This window comes from Tachypleus tridentatus, chromosome 1 (assembly GCF_004210375.1).
Source record: "Tachypleus tridentatus isolate NWPU-2018 chromosome 1, ASM421037v1, whole genome shotgun sequence".
Classification (NCBI taxonomy): domain Eukaryota; kingdom Metazoa; phylum Arthropoda; class Merostomata; order Xiphosura; family Limulidae; genus Tachypleus; species Tachypleus tridentatus.
The window spans coordinates 9,301,218-9,318,948 of NC_134825.1; the positions used below are offsets into that span (position 1 = coordinate 9,301,218).

At 34.0% G+C, this 17,731-nt stretch overlaps 1 protein-coding gene across 1 annotated transcript; it reads right to left on the bottom strand.

Annotated features, from left to right (window-relative positions):
• Positions 1 to 7,322: 7,322 nt before the first annotated feature.
• Positions 7,323 to 15,880, bottom strand: LOC143223800 (uncharacterized). Its single transcript, XM_076452287.1, has 2 exons — positions 15,726 to 15,880; positions 7,323 to 8,694 (listed from the first exon to the last, which is right to left on the bottom strand). The coding sequence occupies exon 2, from the start codon at positions 8,247 to 8,249 to the stop codon at positions 7,323 to 7,325; it is 927 nt and encodes a 308-aa protein (XP_076308402.1). The 5' UTR covers positions 8,250 to 8,694; positions 15,726 to 15,880.
• Between the last annotated feature and the right edge of the window lie 1,851 nt (positions 15,881 to 17,731).

Here is a 17,731-nt window from a genome sequence, read left to right on the forward strand (position 1 = left end):
GTACTTTAATAGTAATTGAAAATGACTTTAAAACATCGTAGGTGTCATTTAAAGTTTTGTACAACTACAGTTTCCATTAATTTTGTTTGAATATATGTTATTTATCTTATGACTGAATGATAATAAACCCCGAAAGTTCCTGGTATATTTCTATTTACCATACATCACTATATAATTTAATAAGTATCACGACATCTTGTACTAAGTGTCATGGTATCATTTAATAATTGTCACGTCGTAATGTTATGTGTTTTACTAATTAATGTTACACATGTGATATAAATCTTAATCCAGTTTAGCAAACAGATCCTGTCTGATGTTACGTTGACTGTTAAAGCTGTACCATCTCCCCAGATCATGACGAAACTGACGTCACCCAACAATTGCCACGACCTTCCGACGTCCCTTTTTAAACATTTCAAAACCAACAACAGAAAATAAAAAATAACAATAAGAAAACACGTGAAACGTTGAATTTGTGGATCGTCGACAGCAGATCGATCAATTTCTGTAAGTTTCCATAATTGTACAAAGGGGGCGTTGAATGGTACACTTGTAAGTAACAGATCCACGTTTTATTTGTGATATCTGTTGAAACTTCGCGACTTAACCTCGAGTCTTTATAAATAAAGAAAAATATTTCCTCATAAGGCAGATGTTGACCAAAGGAATTTATTAAACTTGTTTTGATTACTGTAGGCAAAAATAAATAAATAAGTAAAAACCTGCAGTGACTTAAAAAGTATGTTCATAGTTTACCAGAAGATTGATAAATATATAGTTAAATCCCCAAACGAAAAGAATTGATGTAGAATTATGTGTATGATTGTTTGTTTGTTTGTTTTTGAATTTCGCACAAAGCCACTCGAGGGCTATCTGTGCTAGCCGTCCCTAATTTAGCAGTGTAAGACTAGAGGGAAGGCAGCTAGTCATCATCATCCACCGCAAACTCTTGGGCTACTCTTTTACCAACGAATAGTGGGATTCACCCTCACATTATATCGCCCCCACGGCTGAAAGGGCGAGCATGTTTGGCGCGACGGGAATACGAACCCGCGACCCTCAGATTACGAGTCGCACCCCGTTAACACGCTTGGCCATGCCAGGCCTTATATGTATGAACATTTTAATACAATCAAGATTAAAACTTTCAGTGTGTGACAGTTAGCTAACAAAACTCGATAAAATATACACACAAGATAAAAATACATCCGTAATATGTATCATCACATGAACAAGAATAAGCAAGCCCAACGTGAGTTAAAACAGCCTTCAAGTTTTCTCGGTACTTTGTTGTTTGTTTGTTTGTTTTGAATTTTGCACAAACCTACACGAGGGCTATCTGTGATAGTCATCCCCAATTTTGTAGTGTAAGACTACAGGGAAGGCAGCTAGTCATCACCACCCACCGCGAACTCTCAGACTACTCTTTTACCAACGAATAACGGGATTGACCGTCACATTAAGACGCCCCCACGGCCGAAATGGCGAGCACGTTTGGTTGACGGGGATTCAGACGCGCGATCCTCAGATTACGAGTCGAGTGTCTTACCCACCTGGCCATGCCGGACCTAGCTTGTTGTTAAACATGAGTGGTACTTTACCAGGAAATAATATTAAATAAGGCGATCTATCTACAAACAGACCACTACAAGAACACGATAGTTATATAAACTAATATAAACACCTTCCTTCGGACAGCTGTTCCTGTTCATACCTCATTGAAATAAACGGAGAAAAAGTGAACATTTTCTATAAAAAAGGGGATATATTTCTAGGAAGTGCCGCAGGGTAAGCTTCCGGATTGTACTGATATAAATATGTTTCTAGGAAGTACCGCAGGGTAAGCTTCCGGATTGTACTGATATAAATATGTTTCTAGGAAGTGCCGCAGGGTAAGCTTTCGGATTGTACTGATATAAATATGTTTCTAGGAAGTGCCGCAAGGTAAGCTTCCGGATTGTACTGATATAAAACTGTAATGTTTCAAACCCTCGTGCAGTTTTAGTAAAAACCGTGTTTTTGTTGTGAATAAAGTACTTTATTTAAATTCTGTAATAAAGAAATGGTAATTAGCCCAGATAGCCCTCGTGTAGCTTTGCGCTAAATTCAAAACAACCAACAAATGTACCGTAATTATTTTTCCAATGGTCTGGATCTTGAATTCCCAATGTATGAATATTTCTATGATTTTTTTGTTTGTTTCTGATGGCATTCAGTAGATGACTCAACACTGTATTTAGTATTATGGTCACACACATAGATAGATACATATATATTACATGGCTCCTGCCAATGTAATAAGTAGTTCCTTCACATCCTCTTCTCTGCTTACATTCACATTCCAACAATAACATCAAGAAGACATATCTGAACCAAACAGACTGTAGAAATAGAAGCCATAAAAACAAAGTAATAAAATCCAAACGAGGTTTATCAAACACACGTTTTGTAGACTCAACAAAAACAAATATAGTGTGCATGCAAAAACCAGAACTTCAATAGTCAGTTAGGCTTAATATAATTTCTCTCCATAAACACGATTGAAAGACTAAAGATAAGTTTAAGTCATGAAATATTTTGTAAATTTAAAACAGTGATGCCATCATTATGATCAAGGGCTATTTTAAAGTAAAGTAAATATTATCCAAATAAGATTATATTGAGAGATGAGAAAGGTTGGGTAACTGGTTCTTAGGTGTGATACAGGAGTTTATTGTTGTTTTCCGGAATGGTAAGAAATACGAATGTTTGAATATAAACCTTTGTTTCTGTGTAAAACATTAAAATGTGTGTTTATTGTTTATATTTAAACATTTATCGTAGGTTAAGAGTTATTTCACTGTGGTAAGTAATACAGACACACAATGAAACCTTGTTTTGATGTGAAATTACCACAAAACTGTGCTTTGTGTTACTGTTTACAGAGTTGTGGAGTATAAAATGTGTGATGTGAAATTACCACAAAACTGTGCTTTGTGTTACTATTTACAGAGTTGTGGAGTATAAAATGTGTGATGTGAAATTACCACAAAACTATGCTTTGTGTTACTGTTTACAGAGTTGTGGAGTATAAGATGAATGATGTGAAATTACCACAAAACTGTGCTTTGTGTTACTGTTTACAGAGTTGTGGAGTATAAAATGTGTGATGTGAAATTACCACATAACCATGTTTCGTTTTACTGTTTATAGAGTTTTGGAGTATACGACGTGTGAGGTTTCTATATGTTAAGATGAAACACCACAAAAACTTTGCTTCGTATTATAATTTACAGAGTCGTGTAGTATCAGACATGAGAGCTTTCTATCTACAAAAGAAACTTTGCAGACCTTGTAATAAGGCTTCAATGATTTTCTGTTATTGAAATTTAAAGATCATGGGATCGATCGCTTCTGTACTAAAAGCTTACGACTCGTGACGTCAAAGCACGCGAGGGTTATATATAGGCTGTGATCGCGAGTTGTTTGCGTGATTGGAAACCTCCCCATTTGTGTTTATAAACTTTCAAGAGGTGTTAGGAAAAGTGTATAAATCACCCACTAGGAACTTAGAGTTTAAATGAACTACAAATTCATTTTGCCAATACATGACTTAAGTCTATATTATATTGGAACCATTATTCTTGACATCGGATTATTTATTGTGCACCTCGAACTATTTAGTTCAAGGGAAATAAGAAATCACATATACTTAAGCGTTATCGAAACATGAAAACATGTACTAAGAGGAAGAAATCAGGAAACAAGTAAAAAAAAAGTTATTTTGTTCCACACAATATCTTCTAGAAAAATGTTTGGATTATAACCTCGTAAAGTGTTGTTTTTACGTGTATAATGTAAACCCAGACAGTTATTTATTTCTTGAGCATGCGCAGTGAAACACAACTAATTGCATTAAAGTGAGACTTTGGAATGTTTAAAAACAATAAATTTGGATCCATCACATCGTCAAGCTATAAAAATAAGCAAACTCCCATTGGTAAGAGAAACTGTAGATTGTCATAATTCAGCTGTAATATCACTGGAGTTATCCAAAATGTCTTGTCAACTGATGTGTGTTACGGATGCTTATTGGGGTTACTGTTAATGACAACTTCACAAGAACGACCTGATTAACTTGAAATTGAACTTCAATCTCCACGGTGTAAGGCAGCTCTGATCAACTTGAAATAAAACCCATGTTCATAGGATGTAAGGCAGCTCTGATCGGCTTGAGATAAAACCCATGTTTATAGAGGGTGAGGCAGCTCTGATCAGCTTGAAATAAAACCCATGTTCATAAGATGTAAGATAGCTCTGATCAACTTGAAATAAAACCCATGTTCATAGGATGTAAGACAGCTCTGATCAACTTGAAATAAAACCCATGTTCATAGGATGTAAGATAGCTCTGATCAACTTGAAATAAAACCCATGTTCATAGGATGTAAGATAGCTCTGATCAACTTGATAAAACCTATGTTCATAGGATGTAAGATAGCTCTGATCAACTTGAAATAAAACCCATGTTCATAGGATGTAAGATAGCTCTGATCAACTTGAAATAAAACCCATGTTCATAGGATGTAAGACAGCTCTGATCAACTTGAAATAAAACCCATGTTCATAGGATGTAAGATAGCTCTGATCAATTTGAAATAAAACCCATGTTCATAGGATGTAAGATAGCTCTGATCAACTTGAAATAAAACCCATGTTCATAGGATGTAAGATAGCTCTGATCAACTTGAAATAAAACCCATGTTCATAGGATGTAAGACAGCTCTGATCAACTTGAAATAAAACCCATGTTAATAGGATGTAAGATAGCTCTGATCAACTTGAAATAAAACCCATGTTCATAGGATGTAAGATAGCTCTAATCAACTTGATAAAACCCATGTTCATAGGATGTAAGATAGCTCTGATCAACTTGATAAAACCCATGTTCATAGGATGTAAGATAGCTCTGATCAACTTGATAAAACCCATGTTCATAAGATGTAAGATAGCTCTGGTCAACTTGATAAAACCCATGTTCATAGGATGTAAGATAGCTCTGATCAACTTGATAAAACCCATGTTCATAGGATGTAAGATAGCTCTGATCAACTTGAAATAAAACCCATGTTCATAGGATGTAAGATAGCTCTGATCAACTTGAAATAAAGCCCATGTTCATAGGATGTAAGATAGCTCTGATCAACTTGAAATAAAACCCATGTTCATAAAATGTAAGATAGCTCTGATCAACTTGAAATAAAACCCATGTTCATAGGATGTAAGATAGCTCTGATCAACTTGATAAAACCTTTAACTGTAAGTCAGCCCAGGTAAACTTGATTAAACCTCTACCTTTGATGTAACTGGTGAGCTTTAAACAAACTATGCGTCTATAAGGTAGTTAAAACATTACTTGTTTATCTATAAGGTAGAATAACTCAGGCAAGGTAGTTAAAACATTACTTGTTTATCTATAAGGTAGAATAACTCAGGCAAGGTAGTTAAAACATTACTTGTTTATCTATAAAGTAGAATAACTCAGGTGACTCTAAATAAGATTGTTATGGGCATTACCCCATTTTAGGAACCTTTAGAATGACACCTTCACTTTGCAACATGACTTTTCTTTTAATTAGGTCCTGCACAAAGGTCTACATCACTAAGCAACAGTCACTAGCCAGTTTTTTTCGTAATTAGGTCCTGTTCAAAAGTCTGGAAGTCTGGTTCACTGAACAACTGTCAGGAGCCAGTTCTTATTGTGACTGATTTAGTGTTATATATTTATTTTAATACTAATGTTTGTTTCACTATATATATTTAGAAACTCGTGTAGCATATACTATTAAATCAGTATTGCGAATTTTCCGCCTATTCACTAAAGTTGTGAATTGTGAGAATCAACAATTAATGTTTTGCGAAAGCACTAGCGTATCTTCAGTATTATTGGACCAACTGAAATATCTAGAACCTCGCCTAAGCGTTTACAAACCGACGTGCTGAAACACGAGACAGTTTATATTGTTGGTTTGCTGCAGTTGGTATACTAAAAACCTCGAAAGCTATAACTATGATAAATGCTTATTAATCGAAAAACTACAAATACTTGACCAGGAATGTTTATATATTTCGAACGTTACATAGCATTCATCTTCAGTGAATTCGCATCGGACCTCGATATTTTTACGAAAACATGGCATAACTTCAGCGAATAAAAGTCAACTCGTTAACTAGCGAGATAGCTCCCTGTTAAGTGAATTGTATCTACATTAACTTGTAATTAATTCGCTCATCGTGAACCCTGGATAAGATATCAAGGAAGTTCCAGACCGGAAAAAAGACTTATTATTATTTGTAAGTTAGTAAACCATTTGTATGTAAATCCTTTTTTATACTAACTATTTATAATAACCGCTATCATAAATTGTATTATTGTTTGTATATTAATATATATTAATAATGAGAAAAAAAACTGTGTGTACCAGTGTTGCTGATAAACATAATAAATATGATAATCTCTACATTTAATTAGCATCTAAATTAAGGTTAAAATTTCACTCAGTTTCAGACTATCTGAAATCATAATACGTAACATAATAAATTGAATGATTGTTTGAGATAAATTACAGTACGTAACATTTAATACAAAATGATTTATTGCTTTAGTGCCATGACTTGTGCTTAGGACCCCGCGACTAAAGCGGTAAGTCTACGGATTTCCAACGCTAAAATCAGGGGTTCGATTCTCCTCGTTGGGCTCAGCAGATAGCCCGATGGGGCTTTTTTGCTATGAAAAAACAAACAAACAAGCTGGTGCTTGAAATACCTTTAGCTGTATTCTAAAGGTTCAATGCAATAAATACGTGGTCAGATTTACAACAAACTAGAAACTCCTTAACCGGATAGTGTCGTTTTTTATTTTGTTTTTTATATAATCTTCTTTTTGTTCTAATTTTTATGTTTCAAGTTTGGTGGGGGTCTACAATTTAATTAATTGAAAAATATAATAACAGCAACTTTCACAGTTGAAAAAATTTGGCTTTAGTTATTACAATATTTCCTTCATAATATAGGTTCATCATCAAATAGTAATTACATTATTAAAAAATATATTGAATGTAACGTTTACCTGGTAATAATCTGATACTATTGGTGAATAAGTTGTAATAATAAAAATATACTTTCTCTTCTGTGAAAGTTCCTATTACTGTATTTTGTTTAGTAGTTATTTGTTTTATTGTTTGTTTGTTTTTCTTCCACGAGACCGCACTATTGGTGGCTTTTTTTTTCTTTTTTGGAGGGTAGCTAAAAACGAATAAAATAAAAACAAATAATGTTTCCTACCTAAAATTTATGGTGTTTTCCTGTCGTCCAAAAAAAGGCGCTGAGAAAGAAATTAGCCACTTGTTTCCAGCATCATTACACTCCAAATATGGCGAAGTCCACCTACCGTCAGATAAGCCAACTATAATGTCGCTGCCACCACTGACAAGAGGCGTAGAAGCGACACTAAAGTTTGTGTTGTTTTTCCTTTGGTCAGTGAAGTTTCTTTCAATAGGTTGCCAGAACCATTCACTTCCAACAGAATCTTCATCATAAGAAACGTTATAAGCGGTTGCTAAGTCCTTGGTTTCAATATATCCATCTTGTCTAAACGCGTAAGGAGTGAACAGTAGTGGTGGTATTTTCCCACGAGGGCGGAAAACGCCTCTTTGAAAACCGATACCACTAGCATATATGAAAGGATCACTCTCAACATTTACTCTAACCAAGGAGTAATAAAACTCTTCATTATAAATCATTTCAGTATCTCCTGAATCCTTTAAAAAAAGGTTCGTCAGGATATTTGCTGTTTTTATAGCAGCAGCTGCTTGTCTTTCAAAACGATCCAAAGACTGATCAGGTAGGTCGTACTTAAAATGCGCTTTCAAAGACGTCCGCGCACAGTGTAGGGAATCGCTGCGGTTGTGCGTTAATTCGATGTAATTCAAGATAGCCGAAACATAGTCTTCTTGTTGGAGAAACTCACGCACGTCATCCAAATACACAAAATCGGCGTCGCGTTTAGATCGCAGCATCTGTGGCTGAAAACTCACATCTGTTCTGTTTATCAACGGAAAAGTATAGCCAGTGTTTTCAAGAAATAATATTAAGTTTGGGCTTAAATCTGTTGTTGGGCTCAACCAACAAAATACTGGGTTTTGTTTTAAAAGTAAACATAGCAAAGAAAATATCAAAAATAGAGATCCGTCCACGGATATCATCATACTGGAAGTAAAACAAAATGTTAATATTTAGTAAACAAATTTCAAATATGTTGCACAAAATTCTAGTTACTTGACCCGTATTAAACAGAGGATTAATAAACTGACTTGTAACGTTTGGCGTAGAAAGCTTCTAAAAAAAAAAAAAAAAAGAATTGTTATAAGCCGACAAGATGTTTTCTTTCTTTCTTTCTTTCTTTTTAACTACTTGGACGTGAGTTTGTTTGTTGTAGACATGAGACGTAAGTGAAAATGTCGCTTTCAGTAGGTGTATTTCTGTCAAAAAGTAACCCTAACTACCAACATGGCCGAAGGATCATTGTCTTTCTTTTCTAGTGTGCATTCTTCCCTTTTTCTTTCACTTCTCCCGTTTCTCAGTTCTACACCTATGTTTATATTTCTCGGAGCGGCATCACTGACGGCTGTTGCACGGTGTCGAATCCATCGCCTAGAAAATCAATAAACAGTTACTTACAGTGTGCTAGGATAGCATTACAGAAGACAGCAAAGATGTGAAGAAATACAAAGCAGAAATGTAATAATAAATTAGTCTGTGCCCTCGAACCTAGAAATAATTTAAAATTAACACCGTGAATATAATGGATATAAATATTTTCACACAATATCATGTTAATTTCATTGAAAACATCTACAATTTTCATATTCAGTATATTTTCACGAGGTCTTACAAAAAATTCTATTTTAATTTTATTTTATCAAGTGATAACAATACTACTGCTGCTTTGGGTCATAAAATACGTATTTGCTACGTGATTATTAACATGTATTGAATATGTAAAATTTATATTTCTGTTCTATCTATTTTTTGCTCAATGATGCTACAGTATTATCAACAAACCAGTGTTTCTCAGTAGAAAGTAGATATGACATAAACTGTGTTTGTGTTTTTTCATATAGCAAAGCCACTAAGGGCTATCTGCTCAGCCCACCGAGGGGAATCGAACCCCTGATTTTAGCGTTGTACATCCGGAGACATACCGCTGTACTAGCGGGGGGCGACATAAACTAAAAACAAACCAAAAGTTCCTTTTCACTGATATCACATATACTTTAGAGTTCCACTTAATAATCATTGGTTGTGCAAAACTCGCGGCACGTGATTATTTTATTTACATTTTTGCTCCTTTTATTATCGTATGTCATGAAAGTGTTCCTCGCACACAAATTCAATTCGTCATTAATTTTTGTTTACACGTACAGGTTCGCAATTTCAACTACTCATTATTTTCTAAGATTATTTTTAGCTTTCACCTGACTGTAGCATTGATTGTATATATATCCAAAATCTCTGATTTTGTTGGGTATCTTTTTTAAGTATTGAGATTATCATTACAGCTTACTCAAATTCCGTACCTTTTCGTATCCTTATTTCTAATGTGTGGTCAGATATCGTTAACAATGTAATCTGGTTTATTAGTGTTCCATTTAAATACCAATTGATTTGTTCTCTTCTTCTTGCAAAACAACCAAAATGAAAGTTTGCCGATATCAAATGTTTCTGTAAAGTCATCACAGAGGTGAGTTTTGCGAGTACACGCAAGCAAAGCAAAATACAAAGCTGACGTGTGCGAGAGAAAGCGCCAGTCTTTTCCAGCGAAGGGAAGTTAGACAGTAACCATGTATGTGTAGAAGAAAGGAAGGCGCGAAACAGAGAAGCAAATGAATGTCCCACGAAGTTTTTAAATCGTTTTAACACTTAACTGATGATGGAGAGAATAATTAGAAGGAAGGTAAATAATATCCCTCTTGGTTACACATTACTAAACAAAATACGTTTATTTGATTTTTTCAATTTCGTCCTGTTCGTCAAATATTGCTATACTGATCACTTAAGCCTCAAGTTGCGGCCTAAAAATGGTCCATGAGACCTTGACACATAACCCATGTTACTAATCACACAAATTTGTATCTGTGGCCTGAATTTGAAGTTTGTAACTTTAAAGAAGTGGATGCTCATATGGAACAGACTCACAGAGAGAGTGAGACATTCGCGCTTATATATATATATATATATATATACTTATAAATCTAAGCACGTTATTTCCACACAATGGCCTCGTGTTTTAAAAGTGTTGCTTTTCATCGATGTCTTTTATCCTGTATTGATGAATATTACACATAACCAGGGAAATTAATCAGTTCTTGTATCTCGTACGTCAATTTTTATATTTTTACATAAAGGCATTTTCATAAACAGCAAATCCAGAAGAAGAAAACTTGTAATAAGAGAATTTTAGAGTGATTAGTTACACGCAGTATAAACATTCAACAGATATTAAAGTAATTCTGCATTAGTAGATAACAGATTATCTATACAACCATAACGTTTTCGCGATGAATGAATGTTATTTGACAAAGATGCAGTTCATTAAGTCAAGATGTGTAACAATTATCCCCCAGTAGTTCAGCGATAATTCTGGAGGCTTATAACGTTAAAATTCAGGTTTCTATCCCAGTGGTTGGCACAACATACAAAGACAATTATGTAGCTTAGCTCTAAACAACAATTTTGTTCTTTTCAATATTCTTAGGTTAAGTGTTTCCGAAACGTTTCTTCATACAAGAAAATTTGTTGACTTTCAATAAGTACTAATCCAATCAGAATGTCACGACACAAAACGTATCCAATCAGAATGTCGCAACACAAAACAAAACGTATCCAATCAGAATGTCACGACACAAAATAAAACGTATCTAGTCGAAATGTCACAGAACAGAATATCAAAGTAACATCATATATAGGTTAATATTGTCTATTATGTGATTAATATATACATATATATATAATTTAATGTTATCTCTTCTATCACAAGTATATTATACAATTTAATTTTATATGTTGCGAGCTCAGTATATCGTATAGTTTAGTGTTATCTGTTTTGTTTTTAGTATATAGTTTTAGTATATTATATAGAAATGGTATAAAACTGATCTTTCTTATTCAGGGGCAAACACATTATACAGTTTAATGTTATCTGCTCCGTTTAGTACATTATTTGGCTCAACGTTATCTGGTTTGGTTTAGTATATTACACATGTTACTCTTATCTGTTCTGTTTGGTAGATTATATAACTGAATGTTTTCCGTTTTGATTTAGTTTTTCTATAGTTTAATTTTATTTGTTATGTCTAGTACTATATATAACTCAATGTTAACTGTTTTGATTGAGAATGTTATATATGTAAATATTACCTGTCTGTTTAGTACACTATATAACTCAATGTTAACTGTTTTGGTGTAGAATATTACATAGTTCAAAGTTATTTGTTCTGTTTAGTACATTATATAAATCAATGTTATCTGTTTTGGTTTAGTATGTTATATATGTTAATATTATCTGTCAGTTTGGTATATTGTACAGCTCAAAGTTATCTGTTCTGTATAGTACACTATATAATTTAATGTTATTTGTTTTGGTTTAGTATATTATATGGCTCAGTGTTATCTGTTCTGTTTAGTACATTATATAACTCTGTTATCTGTTTTGGTTTAGTATGTTATATAATTTAAAGCTATCTCTTCTGTTTAATACATTATAAAACTCAATGATATCTGTTTTGGATTAGTATGTTATATATGTTAATTTTATCTGTTCTGTTTAGCACATTATTTAACTCAATCTTATTTATTTTGGTTTGGTATATTATATAGTTTAAAGTTATCTGTTCTGTTTAGTACATTATACAGTGCAATGTTATCTGTGTTGATATAGTGTGTTATATATTTTAATGTTATCTGTTCTGTTCAGTATACAAGAGTTTAATGTTATTTGCTCCGTGCTTATTGTCTACAATATTTGGTAGTCTTTGAGTGTGTGTATGTCCGTTTATATATGGCGAATCGCTGAGCCGATTATCTCCAGTTTTTGCATGTACCCTTAGAGCACTTCGAGGAATAACATTAAAACCTCGACGTTCAGATGAGATTTTACTGTTTCTTCTACAATGGTCCCTGCAGCTTCCTCGTGCGTTTGAACGGGTAAGTTAGCTATATATTGTCAGGCTTAATATTATCTGATTAGTGACAGTCTTACCTGTGACTTATCACTAGTTACAGTTCGTCTTGTGACCTTCTAACTGGATACAATTCCAGAACGGCCTGGTCACTTAAGTAAGGTGCAAACTTTCCAATTAGAAGCTTCAACAAATTGTTATAGTTTTCAAAAGTCCTCTTACCGAGATAAGAACTGTTTAAACTACAGTAATCATACGAACTAAAGCTGCTGTAAGATGTACTGATACTGTAAGACAAGTCATGTTCAAAATGCACCTTGAGTATCAGTATACAAACAGGCACGTGTCTTAAGTGACAACCTCAAAGCAGCTGCAAATGTATTATCAAAGAGCAATTTGTTTTAAGAATGAAGCGTAGAGCATGTAGTGTGATACTGACAAACATGAAATATGTCAACGTATGTGTGCATTAGGCCTATTATCTTCAGACTATCATGATTAACTGATGAAACATTACGATTCCATAGTTGTACTTACATTCGAGTATCTATATATATATATATATATATATAGATAATAATTATCTACTGTAAATGTTATTTTACGTTGTATATGCACATATATCACCATAAACATTAGAAGATTGATGGGTTTTTAATTCTCTAAAATAAATTCATAAGACCAAAATCTTAACGATTATCAGAAAAACAAGGACCATATTTATCAGTGTTTGTTTCAGAGTAAAGCAACGCAAGGTTCTGCTGTGTCCACCACGGAGAATTGAGCCGTTGGATTTTAACGTTGTAATTCCGTAAAATTACTGCTATCTCACCAGAGTGAGATAAAATATTCAAAGTAATTGAATATTTTGAGATAATGATTTGCTATCATCACATGAAAATCAAGTCAATGTTGAAAACTACGTACAATAACTACAATTATAATATAAGTACTAAAGTGGTTCATTGGTAAGATTGAAGACTTATAACACTAAAAATCGGGCTTAAATATCTGCGATGGGCCGAAAACAAATAGCCCATTATATGGCTTTGCACTTAACAACAACAAAAAATAAATAAGCACTTAAGTTAAATGTGAGCCTTAAAATCGGAGAGTACTCTAACGCCCTCTATCCGTATTTAAACCATACAAAAATCTTCTGGGTTTTCTTCTCTACAGGTCAGATATTAAGAGTTACCCGGCACAGTCACCTCTCTTGGGTGTATATGCCGCGTTTCAGCTATCCAGAGCGTCATAAAGTCGAAAATAGACGAATAGCCAAAAACAGATTTCTTATCTTCGCTCATCATTGTCGTTCTTCAACAGGCCTAGCGCCTGCCGAGTTCTAGCAGTAACTATAATATTATCATCATTTGGCAGAATAAAGCAGTCTTCACGATCTTTGACCACCTGTTTTATTGTTATTCCATTTTTAAGGTAATTTAAACATATAATCATGTAGCCCTTTTAGGACAGGAAATCTAATAATTTAGTACTGAAAATCTTTAAACACTTGTTTGAGTAAGTTTAAATTATAGTACTGTCCTTGTAGAACTAATTAATGATAAGGATGTCTAATATCCTCTTTTAGGACTCCATCTTTGTAAAACATTAGATAAAATAACAAGTTTAAATTATTTTATTGCAAAAAGCCAAATTAGTAAAAGATTTGTTGCATAACAAATGTTTTATTGACGATGTAAATTGTGGTATAAAGTGAAATTAGTTAAAGATTTGTTGCATAACAAATGTTTTATTGACGACGTAAATTGTGGTATAAAGCCAAATTAGTAAAAGTACACATTTTAATTCTTCCATGATATTGAGTGTATAAATCTTATGTGTTTGTGTTATAGCAAAGCCACATCGGGCTATCTGCTGAGCCTACCGAGGGGAATCGAACCTCTTATTTTAGCGCTTTAAATCCCTAGACTTACCGCTGTACTAGCGGGGGACAATACTGAGTTAAGCCTATAGACATGCATTGTGTACCTGGTAAAATGTATGTTGTGATCATATTAACATAAATATTATTTCATGTCTCTGAAAATGCTTGATTTATTAAATGTTAATTATTGTATCATCCTTTTTTACAACGAATTAATTAGTCTACATTGTCCTTTCTTATGACGATTTGGTTATAATTGATGTAATTAACTAATTATAAATGATTTAATAAATTAGTGTTAAGCGTCCTTTTTAAGACGAATTAATTGATTAGTGATAAATTATCGACATAATGTAATATGTATATATGAGTCTTGGCGGCCTAAAAACACGTTATCTACTTTGTGACGTAATCATCCATTATGGCTGCCTGTCATAGCGGCCCTGGAACGCGTCCCTAACGATGCAACTTCATGGGTATCAAAACTAATTAAAATAAAATACAGAACAACGTTTCGACCTTCTTAGATCATCTTCAGGCTAACAAAGAAGATATACCCATACTAACAGTCTTGATAATACACTTTTACTTCAAGCGGGTTTCTTGTCATCACGAATTACATCCTCTGATGGCAGAACGTGAAACTATGATCTCGCCATCTTTGATGACACCACCCGTAACCCTACCTTAAATAGGCAATAAGCGTGTGGAAGCATTTTTTGAACGCAACAGTGCCAACGTAACTGCTATGAAACAATTATTTCAGAAACATTTCTTCCAATAGAGATCGTTTCAAAGAAATCTGGACATCAGTAAGGTGAATGTTATTTTTTCAGACAAAATCTTAGAAGAAAAACTTTGAAATTGATTACGCTGTTATATTTATTTTAAATTGCCTTCCGCTAGTACAGCGGTATGTCTCCAGATTTACACCGCTAAAACCGAGCGTTCGATTCCCCTCGGTGGGCGCAGCGGATAGCCCGATATGGCTTTGCTATACGAAAACACACACTTATATTTAGCCCTAGTGATCTCACTTTTCTAATCAACTCAAATGACTAAGAAAATATATATTTCTGAGTATACAACTCTACAACATCTATTATGTTCTACAGCACTATAATTGGCTGCTAGTATACAGGTAGATAAATGTAAAGAAAGAATCCACGTTGTCAACACGTATAATTGGATATCAAAATAATGACATAGGTCACGTAAAGCACAAGTTCTTCATCCAGTCCGTTATTTCGTATCTGCGTCTGAATGAACTGTGCGGCATCCATCAAAGAAACCTAAAAGCTGCTAAGGACTTAACACAACTGAAAATATATTCCTACAAATAATAAAAACACAGAAATAAATTTGCTTTTCTGTGGATCTTTAATGACATACATTTCATGTTTAAAGAAGCATCTCTCAATAACATAATTATATGTTTTTACGTATGACGTTCGACTAAAAATATTAAATAGTTAAATTGTTGATGTAACAGTTTTAATCGTTAAGCAGGTACTTTTGGATTAGTCGGTAAAAACAATGATGCAAGGTCTAATCCGTTTACATAGTTGCATGTCAAAGGGATAGGCCTAACTCCACAAATAATCATAAAAACTCACTTGCTGATGTTTTCATATCTCAAGTTCTTCTTTGGAATACAAAATAAAAACGTACAGCACTGAAGTAAAATACAAACACATTAATAAAATGACTTACTCAGTAATCTAGTCTCCACTTACTAATCAATCCGCTAGCTAACATAACGTAACTCTCTTTAATCTATTTATTTTTTCACGTCATTGCAAATAAGTTGCCCACGACAGACGACATGCTGATCGCATGTAACATAAACATTCCCTCTTGAAGCGGCCCGGCGGTTAAGGCACTCAACTTATAATCTGAGGGTCGCGGGTTTGAATCCCCATCAACCCAAACATGATCGTCCTTTCAGCCGTAGGTACGTTATAATGTGACGGTCAATCCTGTTAGTAAAAATAGTAGCTCAAAAATTGCGTAGTGATGACTAGTTACCTTCCCTCTAGTCTTACACTGCTAAATTAGGGACGGCTAGCGCAGATAGCCCTCGAGTAGCTTTGCGCGAAATTTAAAAAAAAAACAACCTCTTGAAGCCCCCGGTGGTTCAGCAATTAGTCTCAGTCTTCCATCACTAAAATTCAGGATTCGATATATGCTGTGGGCAGAGCACTGATAACCCATTATACATTACAAATAAACAAATCCCTTTTCCAAAAAGCAACACAAAAATCGAAGTTACAAAATTTGTAGAATCCTAGTGTCACAACGATATGTCTGCGGACTGGTACCGCTTGAAACCGCGTTTTAATACCCGTGGTGGGCAGAGCACAGATAGCCCATTGTGTAGCTTTGTGCTTAGTTCCAAACAATAAATAAAAAATTTTAGATATAAATATTACTTTATTATTTTAATACAGTTAAATGGATTCATTTTGCTCAATTATTTTCGACTCAAAAATACTAAATAATTATATTATAAATATGAAGTTCGACTCAATCATATTGAAACCATTAATTATTTGGATCATCACCGAGTTTTCGGTAGAAAATGTTTTCTCCTGAACAATAAGTATTAGTCATTATCCGTCATAGTTCACTCTTATCATAACAGTTTGTGATTTGTCGTGTCATTACACGAAGCGAAAATACGAACGTTACTTCACTCACATATTCTTACCCCTCTCTGTTCGAAATCATAGCGATCAAGGAGATAATCAGATTTGTGTTTTCGGTAAACGTTCGTCACCATACTTCGAATTTTGTCGCTTTGCCAAAACAAACAAGGAATTTCGTAATGGACTCCATTGCCCAAATATCTGTTACAAATCGTTTTATTAAAAGGTTAGTACGTAGACTAGGAGGCCTTTTCATGCAGATAATGAAAAAAAAAACACGACGAATAAAAAGTAATATATTTGAGTTACACTGAAATTCAAACATATAGGCTCATTGGACAAAGTAGTTAATTGAAAATCTTCAATACAGTAAGTTTAAATCTCGTGAGGCATTGAAAGTGAATCAAGTGTAGAAATCGGGGGCGCAACCGCGTCCGAACCTTTACTGTTAAGAAACCTAACGCTGGTTATAATAGCATTACAAAAAAACAACTAAAAATTAAAAATAGAAACAAAAGCTAAAAAAAAAAAAAGATAGAGAGAAATAAAAACTTTATTTTGTGTTGTTTTTTATTTGAAAATGAGAAATTCTTTAAAAGCAAGTTTCAAAAATACTTCAAATTGAAATAGTTGTTAAAATTGAACGTCCCACTGCTAAAATGTGTCATTCTTTTCAAGCCGCGCCCGCGTCGCGCTAAACATGCTCGCCCTCCCAGCCGTGGGGTGTATAATGTTACGGTCAATCCCACTATTCGTTGGTAAAAGAGTAGCCCAAGAGTTGGCGGTGGGTGGTGATGACTAGCTGCCTTCCCTCTAGTCTTACACTGCTAAATTAGGGACGGGTAGCACAGATAGCCCTCGAGTAGCTTTGTGCGAAATTCCAAAAACAAACAAACAAACTTTTCAAGCCGAAAGATTGAGAATCGAACTCAGGTTACATTGTATTCATGTGTTTGGTTTTAGTTTTTAATTTC

Excerpts from the sequence above, each read along its gene's own strand:
- LOC143223800 (XM_076452287.1), bottom strand. The coding sequence starts at position 8,249 with ATGATGATATCCGTGGACGGATCTCTATTTTTGATATTTTCTTTGCTA.